Source organism: Pseudopodoces humilis, chromosome 1, assembly GCF_049639895.1.
Source record: "Pseudopodoces humilis isolate 2021_Gansu_Grassland_sample_001 chromosome 1, ASM4963989v1, whole genome shotgun sequence".
NCBI lineage: Eukaryota > Metazoa > Chordata > Aves > Passeriformes > Paridae > Pseudopodoces > Pseudopodoces humilis.
The window spans coordinates 42,253,567-42,270,787 of record NC_142200.1 but is presented as its reverse complement, the minus strand read 5'-3'; the positions used below and the strand labels follow the sequence as shown (position 1 = coordinate 42,270,787).

Sequence of the window (17,221 nt, the reverse complement as noted above, 5' to 3'; positions counted from 1 at the left end):
GAATAAATAAATACCTTTAACTGACTAAAATTAAATATAGTATCACTCCAGGTGCACAACTGGAGTGAGTCAGCACAATTTCATTGATGAGGATGATACAGAGATGGCATTCTTCAGCAGCTGAAGATTTAGTGCTTATCTTCATTATTTTAAAAAAACCCAAAATTTAAGGAGATTCATGTTTTCTCAAAATCCAATAATTTTCATTTTAGAAATCATTTTTAAAAGCAAATTCATCAATACTTAGAATTATACATCTGGTTTTAAAAATACTAAGAATTTATTATAAAATATAAACTAGCTATTTAAGAATTACTGATTTTTTCTTTTTATTTTAAAGTATTCTTTAATCATATCACAGAACCACAGAATGGGTAAGGGTGGAAGGGACCGCAGTCACTCATCTGGTCCAAGCTCCCTGCTCAAACAGGGTCATTCTTGAGCACATGACACAGGGTTGCATTCAGGCAGTTTTTCAGTTCCTGCCTGTTGCCTCTTGTCCTATTGCCTAGCATCACTGAGAAGAGCCTGGCTTCATCCTCTTGACATTCTCCCTTTAGGTACTTACAGAAATTGATGAGGTCTCCTTTCAGTTGTCTCTTCTCAAGACTGAACAGGCCCAGCTCCCTCAGCATGTCCTCCTGAGAGAGATGCTCCAGCCCCTTAATCATCTTTGTTGCCCTCCACTGGACCATCTCTAGAAGCTCCATGTCTGTCTTGTACCAAGGAGCCAGAACTGGACACAGCACTCCACCTGGGCACAACAGAGAGGCAGGAACACCTCCCTCAACCTGCTGGAATGCTCTTCCTAATGCTTCCAGGATCCCATTGGCCATCTTGGCCACAGGGGCACTGCTGGCTCATGGACAGCTCGTTGTCCACCAGGACCCCCATGCCCTCTGCAGAGCTGCTTCCCAACAGGTCAGCCCCCAGCCTGTGCTGGTGCCTGGAGTTATTCCTTCCCAGATGCAGGACTTTGCACTTGGATTTGCTGAATTTCAGACGGTTCTCTGCCCGTCTCTCCCACCTGTCAATGTCCGTCTGAAGGGCTGCACAGGCTCTGGTGTATTGGCCACTTGTCCCAGTTTTGTGTTGTCAGTGAACATGGTAAGGAGGCATCTACCCCTTCATCCAAGTCATGGATGAGCAAGTTAAACTATATTGGGCCCAGTATTGAACCTTGGGGAACACCACTTGTAATGGGCCTCCAAATACACCTTGAGTCACTGATTACTGCTCTCTGGGATCTGCCATTCAGTCAGTTCTCAATCTACCTCACTGTCTACTAATCAAATGCATAATACTTGGCAGAAAAATTGTTCCGTGGGAACCATCGTTGCATAAGTTGTCTTAGTTTTGCTGTCAGATGTTCTTCACTTAAGAAATCCAGGGCACAGGGAACCCTTCATATAACTGATTATCTTAAACTAAAATGTTTCTGTAGTAACACTACTGCTTCTCACAATCCACTGCCTTGGACCACTGGGAAATGTAGTGAAAACAAGCCAAGAAATGGACAGATCCGTTTCAGTGTTTTATTTTGTGCACCCTTGCTAGATGCTTTCCCCCGGTGTATTTTTTTCTACAGCACCTTTATATCTTTATCTTTAAGATACCTAAAAAATATATTTAAAGATACCTATATGTTTACATATAAGGGAAATTCTAGGCTCTTAATGTGTCAGACTGTCTTATTGTAAAGTGCTTAATTTCTTAGTAAACAGCTTTGAGACTTCAGTTTAGTCCAGGTGTTGATCCTTTTAGTATTAAAAAAAATACTAGTTAGGTTTTCAGATGAAGAACCATTAGCCATTCAGATAATGGCTTTTCATTACGCAAATCAAGAGAAGAGTCGGTGACTAACCTTTCGTAGAGGAAAGGACTGTGTAAGATGCTGGTATATATGGCCTTCCTCAAGAAGTTTATTACCAGCAATGCAGGAGTTCCTCAATCAAAAATGACTGTCACATGCACAGAGAATGATGCTCATAATTCTGCAGAGCCAGCAGTCCTGCTGTGCTCACTGAATGCTGGATACCATAGTGCTTGGCAGATAATTGCTCAGTCTGTGATGATACATGTCATTTGGTTTCATAGGGCTCTGACATCAACATTGTTATACAAAATGTCATATTCCACATAATTTCCATTTTGTCTGAAGTATTGAATCTGGTCCCCCCTGCCCTTTCCCCTGCTTGCATTGTTTCACTTGCATTCTTCTGCTTGGCTGTTATGTAGGGAGATGTACTGTCTTGACTTTAGTGCTTTTCCTCTTTGTTTACTGACTGAATGACAGATTTTTGCTGTAGCTTCCACCTTGTGTTGGTTCATGGGGCAGTCCTGTGCAGGGGCAGGAGTTAGACTCAGTGATCTTGTGTATCCTTTTCAACTCAGGTTATCCTGGGATTCTGTGATTCTCTTACCTTTTTTCACTTTGGTTTTTAAACTAGCTTTCAGTATGGTTTGGCTTTGTCTCTTTTTAGCTATGTTGATTTGACTGAACTATCAGAATCTGTAAGCTTCCCTGAGCTGTTTCTCACATGTGTTGCCTGCAAAATGAATGTCTTGCAGGCTAACTTGCTCACTTTACAATCAGAGTAGTATTTTTGCTGTGACTTAAGCGAATTTGATCTTCTAATATTCCATAAGTAAATACAATTCTCACCTTCTGCTTAAAGAAGGACCGTTAATAGATGCAGAATCTCTGCAAACATTTTTATACACTCCACAGTTGATGGCAGTCAAAGACTTTAGAGTGCTTTTTCCCTGTTAGCTCTAAACATTGCATCTTGTGTTTTGCTCTTATCTGTACCCAGACTGTTTATCGGGCACTGTCAGTTGCAGTTTACTTCCATCCATTTTTGTTCTTTTTCCACTTCCTCGTGTTTGTTCATTTTTCCTCTCTCTGACTTTCTTCAAAATACAAGATCTTATTCTGCAGTCATTTATCCAAGATCAGTTGATGCATGTTGCTAGAAATCCACATTCTTCTGGCTTGTTGCCCCAAGATTGCAAGGGCTATACTCTATTATGTCAATATAGTGTTTCTTTTCTCACTTTTGAGAGTTACATGTCAGGATAATACTTATCAGCTAGATCAAAGCTTTAATTTTTGGTAGACCACCTCCAAATTTTATTGCTGATTTAATCCTTTCCTTACTTCGGTTTTATTTCCCCTTAGTACTACTTATCACAGCACTAGAATATCAGCATTCATATATCCTTTCTTAGCTTTTCTGGGTTTTTTTCACTGGATGACTGAGTGCCGTTACTTTACCAGTTGAATCCTATCCTTAGCACATTCATAGAAATATGCTTGCTGCTGCACTTATATTTTTGTGCTGTTTTGTGAACTTTGGGGGATTTTTCTCTAAGGGAGAAGACAGATCAGCTGTTTATTTTGCAATCTTAGATTTCCTTAAACATGCTGATCTTGAGCCTTCTTCTTTAGAAAGCCTTTTTCTTTATTTCAGTTTCTTCTTCAACATAGAAGTATTTCCAATATTGAAAAAAAATATTAAGATTCAGTCCATGTTCTGCTGGCCTTAATCTGCTTTATCTTATTTACCTTACAGTTATTTATCTTCAATATGTTACTAGAATGTGTGTATTTGTATAGTGTCTGTGTGACACTTTCATTCACCTTTATCCTGTCCTTCATTCCTTTGCTGATTTTCAATCCATAAAGATAACCATCGAGCAATATCTTTTCATGATGTAACCCAGCTAGAGAAAATAGACCATTGATTCAGTTTTCGGTAATGGAGTGGATTTTTTTTCCCTTCTCATTTTCCTGAGATAACTTTAAGGAATTTTAGAGGAAGTTACTACCAAAACCTTGGTAAACTAAACTTTGCTCACCTAAACTTATAACCTATACTTAGACTGTATTGTGTATAGTCTACACAGAAGAAAGACACATCTTCTGAAATGCATTCAGCATGGGATTTGTGAATTTGCTGCTCTGAATTGCTCTCTAGAGGATCCTTCCTCAGTGTATTGATAGCATAGGGAGACTTTGTTCATTAACAGTGTCTAGTGGTAGACAATACTAATAATTAAGCGTGCTTTTTGGGATGCCAGTTCTAGGCTGGGTTGGTTTGGGGGGATTTTTTGTGTTTACAGCTCTCACTGTAATACGTCTGTTCAGTATTTTTAAAATGCTCAACCACAGATTTTGGTTTTTTTCGTGTTCTGTGCTTTCATCTGAATAGGCCTTTGTATCTCTGTATCCTCTGGCTACACACTGACAAGCAATTTCGCTTCCATAGCTTCTGAATATCTTTTACGCTTGCTTGTTTCCATTTTATTCTTTATTTTCTGATTAAAATGATAACAGAGATCTGTTTAGGAGATTAGAAGATCCTTAAGACCATGAAATTTCTTCTAAGGCCTCCCACCAAGCTTTTGTGTATTTTCTACTATTATGGAATTGCTGAGGCGTAAAGTCTGCTAGGAAAATCTAACTAAAGATGCTGAACGTCTGTACTCCCACTGGCCATAGAAGGAAATGAGGATGTCAGAGCATATACATTTTTTAGAAAAAATAAATTTTTTTCATCTCTTGGCCTTAGTTTTGATTTGGGTTTTTTTGTAGATTTTTTTAATTCTGCTGAAGTAATGCAACTTTATTTAAACTAGTATGTTCAGGATCAAAGGTAAGAAAATCTTCAAAAGCATGCATAGCATATATGGTTATTTTGCACTTCATGCCTGAGAATGAATGCACAGATTGTAAATATGTATCTTTTAGCTCCTTGAGAATGTTAAACTTCTGCCATATTGCTGTCTGTGTTGGCCCTAAAAGCAGGTGAAGGAGGGAAAAAGGGATTTCCTTTATTACTGTTCCCACTAGAAGAAGATGGAGTTGCGCATTTCTTCTGCAATGGATGCTGTACCAGTGTTGCAATATTGTGCTGGTATTTAAAAAAAAAAAAAACAAAACAAAAAACAAAACAAAATAACCCCTCACCCCCCCCAAAAAACCAAGAATGTAAACAGAGAGATTACTTATATTAAAAATATTCATGTTTTTTAGCACTTGTAAGAAAATCTCAGTAGTTAGGTTTCCAAAATACATAAAACTGTATATAAATTATTTAGCCACCACTTAAGCAAGCCACTATTTTAAACTAGAAAATACATATTGTTTTGAAATAAAAAAAGTGGGTCAGAAAGGTTAGCCTATTCCCTTATCCTTAATGTGATTGAAATACCTATTTTATTTTTGTTTTTCTTTAGGTTGGGAATGTCAAGAGGAGAATCAACAAAGCTCACTGCAGTGCAGAACAATGACGAAGATGAAAGCAATTCTTTGTGCGGATCTTCTGGCACACCTGGTCCTTCTAAGCAAGCAACCTTTGAGGATCAAGAGGAGAAAGGCGATAAAGTTCCACCTTTACCAGACAGAGATTACAGTCCATCTCATTGTAATATGGAACAGGTTCCTGTCAAGGATCTAACAGCAGATTCTGAGGATATACTGATACCTGAGGAATCAGTCATTCAGGAGGAAATTGCTGAAGAGGTCGAGACAAGTATTTGTGAATGCCAAGAGGAGAACCATAAGCCAGAACATGAGTTTTCTGAGGAATCTGTAAGTCCAGCTGGCACAAATGAGGAGACAGAGGCAGTACAGCTTGCAGACAGCACTGAGTCCTGTGTCGTTATGAATGATGTAACTGATACTGTATCTCGCATTGAAATTAAAGTAGAGTTGAAGACAGAATGCCCTCAGGAGGAGATGTCAGTTGTGATAGATCAGCTGGAGGATTGCATATCACCAGCACAATCAGCTTCATCCACAAACTCTGTCAGCGGTACAGCTGAGAAGGATTCTGAGTCTGCAAAAGAGCTAATTGTGCCAGAAATGCAAAGTACTGCTCTGGAAGGCTCCTTGTTCACTGGTGGAGGCATTGCAGTGGATATGGAGCTTCATAGCGACCCTGAGGAACAGTTGTGTGGGAATGCTTGCATTTCTGAAACTTCCTTTTCCTCTGGAAGTCCAGAAGTTTGTATTGCCTCTCCTGGAGGAGACACTCAGTCAACTTCAGAGGAACCCTGTACTCCAGCATCTCTTGAAACAGCTTGCTCATCTGAAGTGTCCAGTTCTGAAAACATTGAAGGTGATATTCAGCAAAAGGCCAGTGATGAAAACTTGCACACACCCTTAATGTCGGAAATCTCTCCCATGTCCACCTCACCTGTAACCTCAGAAGCATCTTTGATGTCAAATTTACCTTTAACATCAGAGGCATCACCAGCTTCTAATTTACCTTTAACATCAGAAACATCTCCAATGTCTGATTTGCCTTTAACATCAGAAACATCTTCAGTATCCTCTGTTCATCTAACTTCTGAAACATTTGTGACAAATAGTTTGCCTCTTCCGTCAGAGATATCTCCAGTTTCTAATTCCCCAGGCAGCGAAAGACTTACTCTGCAACAAAGGAAATCACCTTGTTTGTTGGAAGACTCCCTTCCCACTCTGAAAGAAGAAAGCTCTGTCATTCCTAAGGTGATTCAAGAAGAGAATCTTGTTCAGCCAAAACAGCTTCAGAGTGCCCCTGAAAATATGAAAGTTGGTCCACTAAAAATTATATCTGATACTTCAGTATTGGAAGAGTCCCAAAGCAAAAACCTCAGTCATCAGCCATCTAAGTCACATTCCGAAATTGAGAAATCCTACATTGCATCCATCCCAGAACACACTCCTCCAGAGGTGATCAAAAATAAAAATCACAGTGTTCAGCAAAGAGGTGACAAGAAAGGTACACTCTTGCCCTCAGAGGTATCTGTTTTATCAGAAGGATCACTTGGCAAAAATATCGAACTGCTTCCATCAAAGCCACATGATAAACTATATACCTCATCTCTAGAGAAAGCTACATTCTCTGAAGTGTGCAGAAGTAAATCTCACAAGCTAACAGGCAGCACCCAAAGTCGTCTAGAGAGTTCACATTCTTCCAGGTCTTTAGAACCCACAAAATCACCAGAAGCAAGAAATGAAAGTAGAGACCCAGAGATCCCAAAGAGGAAAACAGCAGAACAGCATGGTTTTGGAATCTGTAAAGAGAAGAGAGCTAGAATAGATGATGATCTACCTAATCGTAATGCTTCATCAACAAGTCCATCTGATAAAGAACAGCCACCCAGAGAGGAACCCCGAGTTCCACCCCTTAAGGTAAAGTAATGAATAAACAGGGTAGCTTGGAAACAAAAGGTTTATTATGTCCCTCTATGAACTGTGTCCAGGCACAGTGCATGCTGTACTTTTTGGGGATGTATAAGGGCTGTTAGTACTGATGGTTTTGCTGTACTGTGACACTTCCACAACACCAAATTACTTCTGATACAGATACATCTACAGTTGTTTGGTAGGGGTCTTTGCTAAAAAATTTATTTTGTGTGTGGGAGGCCTCTCCAGGATCCATGGCTTAATCTAATTCAAGATCTTCCCCATCAGTCACATGCAGCACTTGTTTTTCTAATTGCCCATTTGTATTTTGTGCTTGTTCTTCTGTGGATGTCTTCTCCAGCCACCATGACTAATAAATGTTACCATAACCAGCACTTAGAACAAACAAGCAGCACCTTAATCCAACAAGAGAACCAAGAGTTGGAATAGTTCCTTTTGCAAGATCCTTTTGCAAGCTCAAGGCTTGGGATAGGCTGCAAAATAATATTTCCCTGTAGAATTAACTGGAAACAGAGACCTATCTGATCTGATCTGGAAGTATCTAATTTATATATGTATAGATACCTTTGTTAATGGCAAAGCAAAAGGTAAAAAAAATACACCACCTAAGCAAACACTTTTATGTGTATTATTCTGCTATGTAAGAAAGTATATTTCAGTTGAAAAGGGTCTTTTTCATAATAGAGAGTTCTGTAGATTCAGTTATATATAGGCTCCATGATTTGACCCTTTTAATTTCCTACTTGATGACATCAGCCAAATTTAAGATCCAATTTACTGCATTTAAGCCATTGACTTTGCAATACTAGTTCCTGATTATTCAGAAATGCCCTTTCCTGCATTTATTTTTAACTGCTGCAGTCATTGAACGTTGTTAATATGGCCGGGAGGGCAAATAGACTAACTGCTTTAATCACTAGTGCAGAAGCATATTTCAGCTAATTTATTTTTAAGAGCAGTGATGCAATTGGAAGTTAGCCCCGTTCTGAGTTTAGTGATATTCTTTCATATTTGGAAGGTGTCTATCTAGCCTAATAAATTCTAATAACTCTCTAAGTATAAAGGAAAATAGATCACTAGGGAATAGAAAAAGGTCATTACTATAATAATAAGAAGAAAAATAACCAAGCACTTAGAGCTCTAGAAGTTCTGGTAATGCAAAGTGGAAACTGAAAAGACTTGCTCCTGAAAGCCAAAGCAGAATGTGTTTAAGAATTGTGGGCAGTCAATTCTAGTATGCTTTTTGTATAGCAAATATTTGGCTTTTGTATCATCTCACCAACAAAGCCCTATCCTTTGGAATTAAGGGAGGAAAAAGAACTCCAGTTTTTCTAAGTCATTTTGCTACATGTCTGTCCCTTCCCATCATGTCTTATAACTACTTTTTCCACAAATACTACCTAGTTTTCTTCTCAGTTCCTTTCAGAAGATAAGTCATGGCATTAACCACTAAGTCCTATTGCTAGGGATAGCCAGTAGACATATGTCCATTTTAAGAAATTTAAATTTTTTTATGCCAGCCTTGGTGTATCCTGAGAGAGTGTATGAGTTACAAAGTGGTTCAAAGTTTCTTAATCCTGAAAAACTATATGCCTAATTGGAAACATCCTAATAATTCCAGGTTATTTTACAGGTTATTATTTTGCTTAAAGTGCTAGGTATTTAATTTTTTATTATCTGTGAGTTTATTATTTATAGTCTTGAGGATTTAATTTTTGAAGTGCAGTAATGTAAGAGTTATCCAGGGATGTTCTAGAATCTCTTAAAAATGCAAGTGAGGAAAGGAAAAGCGTATCCTTTAGTGACTCACTTCTTTTACTCTTAAATACTCCATCATGGAATTTGGAAACAGGCTCCATGGAGATACCACTGCATCCTATCTAATGGCTAGATTTGTTGTCTGGTTTATAAGCAAAACACAGGCAGTTCCTGATGTCTTAATCACTGGAGACCAAGGAGAAAGGTTCACTACATGAACATTACTTTTTCACATGTTTGAGGAAGGGGTTGGTTGCAGGTTTTTGTCCAGTATCACTGCAGGAGGCTTGCTGATCATCTCAGGTAGATGCACTGAATATAAAACAGGTCTGACAAATTGTGTCTGATAAGCATCATGTTGTCGTCCAGTTCAATCTTTCTTCCTGTCAGAAGGATCAGTGTGAGTAGGCTAATACAGGTGTCAGTTATTCATGCTGGAGGATGATAAAATATTGAAGCATAAATATCATTAAGTTTTAGCAGTTTTCTGTCTACCTGCATTAACAGTAATTTCTTTCATTACCTTTCTCTGACCCTTAAAGAGACAGCTAGTTAATTTAGTGAGTTGATGATCTCAATAAAATTGACTGGGTTTTTTTTTCTTTTTCTTTAGATTCAGCTTTCAAAAATTGGACCACCTTTTATCATCAAGAGCCAACCTGTTTCTAAACCAGAACCTCGAGCTTCCCCAAGTACTTCAGTCAGCAGTGGGAGAAACACTGGGGCTAGAACTCTTGCAGATATCAAAGCAAGAGCTCAGCAAGCAAGAGCCCAAAGAGAAGCTGCAGCTGCAGCAGCCGTGGCAGCAGCTGCCAGCATAGTCTCTGGCGCAATGGGGACCCCATGCGAAGGTGGAAAGACAAGAACGCTGGCACACATCAAGGAGCAAACAAAGGCCAAGCTATTTGCAAAGCATCAAGCCAGAGCTCATTTACTCCAGACTAATAAAGAATCAAAGTCACAGTTCAGCTCAAAGGAAAGTAGTACCTCATCTCTGGAGATATCAACGACTACTGACACAAAGATTGAAGGTTCTACTGGTGTCATTATAGTTAATCCTAACTGCAGGTCCCCTAGCAACAAGTCTTCTCATCACCGTGAGACCACCACTTTATTGCAGCAGTCCCTTAACACAGCTACATTACCAGAAACTGCTACTGAGATATCTGTGCACAGTTCTGATGAAAATATACCTGTGCCACAATTGTGTGAGAAAATTATTTCATCTACCTCTACTGAAAGTAACAGTGTGCCAGTGCTTTATAATAAAAGTTCAGTCTCTGTGTGTGTTTGCAGCACTGCTATGTCTGGAGCAATTAAAGAACTTTCTTTTGCAAGTTCTGTTGATAAATCCTCTGTGTTAATGTCTGTTGACAGCGCAAACACAGCGATCTCAGCCTGTAATATAAATATGCTGAAAACCATCCAAGGGGCTGATACTCCATGCATAACTGTTGGACCAAAATGTATTGATAACAGTAATGTACCAGTCTCCATAGACAACACAGTCTTATCAAACGCCATCGATGACAAAAGGTTGCCAGTACCCAGTAGCAATGTGAATAACGCAGTCTCCGGTCATTATGCCACTGTGCCAGCTTCATCTATTGCAAGTAACTTGCCAAATCATCTTTCTGGTAGTTCTGTACTAATTCCCCCAGTGGGGACTACCAACAGATTTCCTCCTGATAAGATAGCCATAACTGGGTGTAGCGAGCAGAGCACTGTCTCCATCCACACTACCGTCAGGTCAGCTTTAAGTTGCAGTGAGGCCCTTGCAGCAGCAGATTCTGTTGCAAGGCCACCCATTTCAATGTTTACTGGTAACATGGTGACAATAAGCTCTTACGATAACACTACTAAATTGAATGCTGATCTCTTAGAAAAAAGCTCTGGGGCGCGAAGCCGGATGGATCTCTCTAGTAAATCTCACCCACTGAGCTTTACGCAAACTGCCATGAATAGGTCTATACCTTGTAAAGTCATTGTTGACCACACTACAAACCAGAATTCCAGTCTGTCACTTTCTTCCTCTATTGAAAACGCAGAGAACAGCATTGACCTGCAGAGCAGACCTGTAAGGACAGAAGCTGCCTTACAAAGTATAGCCTGTCCTCAGGTGTCTGTCATAAGCAGGCCTGAAGTGGTCGCTAATGAAAACCTTGAGCACAGTTCCAGCTTTATCGCCATTACAGCAAAGCAAGACAGCAAAAACTTGCAGGCAGGTTGTTCAAGTCTTCGAGAAGTGCCTCTTGCTCCTCAAGATAAATTAATTGAGGTGGTGAATACCAGCCAAGGCTTTGCTGAGCAACTAAGAGGTCCTTCAGCACTGAAAAATGAAGCCAATGCTGCCTGTGCCAATCAGTACAGCACTAACAATAGAATTTGTTGGCGTGATGAGGAGGCAATGAGTACAGACCAGCCAGTGGTCAGCCATCTTACTTCTGGTAAGCATAAGGAATACGCAGAGCAAAACTGTTTGAAAAACGTCAAAAGCGAACCTTCCAGTTACACACAAATGTCAGAACTGCAATCTAGGAGTCTTTTGACAAGCATTGCTGTTCCTGTTAAATCGGAAACTAATGAGTCTGACAAGTGCTTCAGGATGGACACCGAGGATTTTACAGGACCTGAAATGCCTGCCCAGACTGCAGAAATAGCCACGAGTGTGCAGCCACCGCAGACCTCCAAGACATCCATCGCAGACTCCATGGAAGACTCCCTGTCCCTGACAACGGAAACCCTAAAGAGAGTTACGAGTGCCGGGGGCTCTAGCTGTCGCTTGTCGTCAGTGGAGGCCAACAATCCCTTAGTGACACAGTTACTGCAAGGCAATCTGCCTTTAGAAAAAGTGCTGCCGCAGCCCAGATCAGGAGCCAAACTAGAAATTAACAGGCTTCCCTTGCCTTTGCAAACTACCTCAGTATGTAAAACAGTAGTGACCGAGAGAAATATTGTTGAACATGCTTCCAACTCTCCTAATCCAGATGGTAAAGGATTCACAGCAGGCAGCATAGCCCCACTACAAATCAGAAAGCGTGAAAACCATCCGAAAAAGAGGATGGCCAGGACTATAGGGGAACATGCTCAAATTAAATGTGAGCCTGGGAAGGTGTCAATGGACACAGATGTTAAAGTGGCTCCTTGTGTAATTAGTTCCAGCATGAATCAGCTAGGGCACGGACAGCCATTTAAGCAGGAGTGGCTTAACAAACACGCCATTCAGAGCCGGATCGCTCACAGCCCAGAGATCAAACAGCAGAAGAGACCGTTGCCTTCATGCAGTTTCCAGCAGAGTTTATTTCACATTGATAAAAATGGCAGCTTTCACGCAGAAGCCAGTACCTCACACAGACAGCATTTTTACCAAATGTCCATGGCTGCAAGAGGCCCCATTCCTACGGCAGCTTTGTTGCAAACTACTTCAAAAGGCCCACCTGGCTGCAACGCATTTGCTTTTAGCAGACACCTGGAACAGAAGGGTTTGGGAGACGTGAATATTTCTACAGCAGCTAACCAGCTGAGGCTAGGAAGTGTGTTTTCCCCTAATATTCAAATTAAGGAAGGTGATGACATTGCCAGTGCCTCTCAAACTCTGCAGAGTAAAACATTAGCGCATCCCCCTGCTCCCCCTCCGCCCCTGCCACCTCCTCCCCCTCCTCACCCAAATGCAGAAGTCCCCTCTGATCAAAAACAACCGACAGTTACTATGGAAACCACTAAAAGACTTAGTTGGCCTCAGCCAGCAAGCATCTGTAGCAATATAAAATCTGAACCTATTTCTTTTGAGGAAGGTTTAAGCAGCAGCTGCGAACTGGGCATGAAACAAGCTTCCTATGATCAGAACGAAGTGAAAGAACAGTTAAAAGCGTTTGCATTAAAAAATGCAGATTTCTCTTCCTATTTACTTTCTGAGCCACAGAAGCCTTTTACCCAACTTGCTGCTCAGAAAATACAGACGCAGCACCCACAGCAGCAGCAGCAGCAGCAGCTCTGTGGAAATTATCCAACAATACACTTTGGTAGCACAAGTTTCAAAAGGGCAGCATCTGCAATTGAGAAGTCGATTGGGATTTTAGGAAGTGGTTCAAACACTGCCACAGGCCTGTCTAACCAGAACGCGCAGATCCCGGTTCAGAAATTTGCTGACAGCAGCAACGCCGATGAGCTGGAACTGAAATGCTCCTGCAGGCTGAAAGCCATGATCGTGTGCAAAGGCTGCGGAGCCTTCTGTCATGATGACTGCATAGGGCCTTCCAAACTGTGTGTAGCTTGTCTGGTGGTGCGGTAGGAGCTGAGTCAAAGATGCAGTATCCCTTATCAACGTGGGAGAACAGGACAAAGGAACAGAGAAATGGGAACAGTTTAGGCCACTAATGGTTTGCAATTAGTGGATTGATTTTTTTTTTTAACTTTTTTTTTTTTCTTCTACGTGGTGCTTTCAGAACTTAGTTATTCTGCCTGAGTGCCATTTTCTGGGAAGAAGAGGAAACCTGTAGAAGTAGTGTAAAAAAAATATAACCTTGTTACTGAAGCATCTATGAGCTCTGTTGCTGTGCTAAAAAAAAAAAAAAAAAAAAAAAAGCATTAATGCATGTCATTTGTAGCTTCTATTTATTTGCACAAAGTGCAGCACATTTTTTCTCCACTGTTTGATAGTTGATACGAGCTGCAGGTTAAAGATCAGTGGAAGAATAGCACTGTAATAAGAGGAGTAACTATGCAGAATGAATAACACACTGAATAGCAACTGGTGTGAGTGGGGTAGTGGCAAGGTGCGGGGTGCCGACCGTCGTAGCTTCTAAGTCAGCTTGCAGTCTTTCTGCTGACAAAGTTGTTTTCTTCAATTGACTTTCACTATCTAGGGCTAAAATATATCACTTCACCTAACAAAAGAAATTTAAAAGAGGAATTTGGATTGCTAGAGAAGTTTCCTTATGTGCCTGCCAGGGACTGTGGAACTCAAATCTTACTCATCATCTCTTCTTTGTTGATTCTTTGAGAAATATTTGTATGTGTGGTGAGTTAGCGGGACCAACACTGGAAACACATTGGCTTCAGTGGAGTCTGGAAAAAGTAACTTCTCTGCTGGAGATTAGAAACCTCTTTTCTCTTCCTGTTTCTCACTCAAATGGTCTTTATTTATATTTGTCTCTCTAATCTGTCCATTAGGTTTTTCAGTCCCAATTATATATAAAAATAAGGTCAAACATAGGTTATTTGTTCTCAAGGTTGTAGCCTTTCTGTGGCCTAAAAATGATGTATTCTTCTGATGAATGAATAAGGAAAGATTTTAATTGCATATTGGTTGAAAGTTGGCTTATAATTTCTTTTTCCTCTTATGTGAGTTACTCTATTTAAATAGCATCTGAGAATTTTGCCCTTTAAAGTAATTCTTAGAAGTACTTACAACACCGACTTTTTTTTCTCAAAGGAAGTCAGACCCCTTTTAGAAATTTGGAAGTAAAATATATTTTTTAAAGGGATACTGCATCTTTAAAGTAACCTTCAGTAGTTATCCAGTACTGTATTTACATTCAGGACTATAGCTGCATTCCAGATGTGCTAGCCACCATAACAGCAGAAAAGAAAAATGGTGATTTTTGAGTCCTATTCACCTAAAAGGAAAATATTATAAAGGGACAAAGCACATGCAGTTGCTGGGGAGATAAAAACACCTTGGGTTTTTCTTACTCCCACTTCGAGAACACAACATGTGGAGTTCAAGTCATCTATCTGCCAATATGTGGTTGGCCAAATGTCAGCATCAAGAGAAATGTTTTTTTTATCTGTTACCATCACAGTAGAACCTCACTAATCCTAAGACCTTACAGTCTGCCCAAGAAAACTGATTTTCCTTGCACAGGTTTAAGAGAGCAGTGTAGTAAGAATGTGTGAGTAAGACTGCTTGGTTTCATCATGCAGTGAACTGTTGCATTCTGAAATACTAATCTTAATGACAGAGCTACATTTAGGAAATGAAAAGTATGCTGTATTTTAGATCATACTTTTTAATCTGATCTTTGTTTGTGTACTTCTCATCAGCTGTAACTGGTCTCCCTGACTCGGGGACGTATTAGTGAGGTTCTGCTGAATGAAGGAACCATATTTATTTTCTTGCGGGACCATTTTCACCAACATGATAAATGCCGTTTGTTGTCTTAAAAGTAAGCTGGAATATCTACAACATACATTCCTGTCATAGGAAGCTCTATGGTGCACCTTGATGTTCTCTTTTATTGTAATTAGCAACATATCAATATTATTTTTGACACTGTGTGGTACAAAGGCCATTTGTAATAACTAACAAATTTGTTGCTGATACAATAATACATTTTTTTTTCTATACAAAAGTGCTCCTTAATATGACATGTGAACTAAGGAATGGCTTCTCAGCACTTTCAGGTCTTCTGGTAGGAAAATAAGCCAGCCAAGCAAAAACCTAAAAGTAACCAAGTGAAAATTAGCATCCACTGCTGTGCCAGCTACTGGCGAAACAGCGACTGGGGAATACTCATGAGTAAACATGAGTGTAGTCAGTTAATGTATATCAGATTCATAGTTGAGGAGCCTTTGTATTGGAATTGTATTGCATTGTATTTATACTTGGTAGAGCTAGGATCTTCTATTTAAAAAAAAAAAAAAAAGAAAAAGAGAGCAACCAGTCTTAGACTTCTATTTACTATGTTTATATAGGCCTGCTGGGAATCCTTATTTCTAGCTCAGGTTTTCCTGTCCACAGCACATAAGTCAATATTTGTCTGTACTTGCATCTTGAAATAGTTCTTGTATTGACTGACATAATACAGAAATAAATTCCGGCCACAACACAGTTTTCCTTTGTTTGAAGGGTAAGAGTGTGACAAATGTGCTAGGTCACTCATTCATGTCGTACTGTCATTTTTGTATCAGGATTACTACTTGCATGTGTGACGTCATGATAAAATGTATTTAAAATGGCATTAGACTGGATGGTGCTATGTTACATTACACAACTTACAAAATTCTTCCGTAGTGCAGTTCCTTTCATTTTTGAGTCATTGGAGTTGCACCTGGAAAAAGCAATTAGTTAGCAACAGTGGTGAAGCATTGTTACGGATTAGGTTTAGGGTATGAAAATACTCAAAAGCAACCGCGGTGGTGTGAGAGCCTGACGGAATCCTAGCGCGACTGAAAACCTTACGTGGATTTTGGTATCACATAAATGCTTAGAGGAGAGCAGCACTAGGCCTTTGGTAAGAACCCGGTCACATTTAGACGTTAATTTTGAATTACTCCTTTTTGTTGTTGTTTGATTGTTCAGGTTTCAGGCTCAATGTCATCGTGTTTTCCAATGACCATGCCATTTGCACCGTGGGTTGTTAATAGTTTATGCACTGAAAAGTGGTGAAAGAATTACTTAAGAACACACTGCTCTGTGTTTGTGTGTGCGTACGTATGTGTCCCAGTGTCCGGCATGTATAATTTACCTTTTTTTTTTATTTTTAATCTCCAAAATTGTCCCCCTACTCCTACCCCTGGAGCAGCACTTTTGGGTGAGAGGGAGAAACCCTTTTTTCTTTCCTCCCTCTTTATTGTTTTAATTGCATACCTGTGAGATATGCAGATAACATTAGGGCATTTGCAGTGAGTGTGTTTGTGTGTTTCTGTTCTGAAATAATTTTCCAAGCAGAAACTCCCTTTGAAATAATGTTTAAAAAAGTAAGTCAGAAATGGTGAACTGGATGCTCCCTGTTTGCATTTTATTTATCTGCTGAGATCTAGTACATGAAATAGCATTTAAAAGACAAAAATAAAGGTTGAGCCATAAAGCGAAAGGTATATTCTCTGTACTATAGACTTTCTTCTTGAGGGTGGTGCATGTTGTCAGGGTAAGCTACAGAACGTGCAGATGGTTTTTCAGGGCCCTGCAATTCCTTGCACAGTTTTTAAGCTGGTGCATATGGTGCTTTATAATGCAATTTCTGAAGTAAAATTACCTTATGCTGCACCCCCTTCCCCTTATGAACACACGCACAATTTCAGAATCGTTGTTGTAGCCTCTGGTTTAGCAGTTTCTCCAAGGTGTGGTGAAGTACCAGGATAAGCACTCGAGATGAGCTGAGGAGTGTCACCAAAAGGGATCATTTTAGCTGACGCACATGAAGGGCCCTGCTCTGAACACTGAATGACTTCTGCAGTCTCCTGGCAGCAGCGCAGCGGCTCATCTTCCGCGGCTCTGCGGAACACTGCGGGGGAAGCAGCAAAATACTCAGTGGCTTTATC

At 40.0% G+C, this 17,221-nt stretch overlaps 1 protein-coding gene across 1 annotated transcript in view; it reads left to right on the top strand.

Moving 5' to 3' along the window:
* ASXL3 (ASXL transcriptional regulator 3) overlaps window positions 1-13,306 on the top strand; it is a 121,575-nt gene extending 108,269 nt beyond the window's left edge. Inside the window, exons 12-13 of the mRNA XM_088058307.1 lie at window positions 5,242-7,183; window positions 9,570-13,306. Coding sequence (XP_087914433.1) covers window positions 5,242-7,183; window positions 9,570-13,247 — 5,620 coding nt within the window. The 3' untranslated portion in view covers window positions 13,248-13,306. The remainder of the gene's footprint in view (window positions 1-5,241; window positions 7,184-9,569) is intronic.
* The last annotated feature ends 3,915 nt before the right edge of the window (window positions 13,307-17,221 follow it).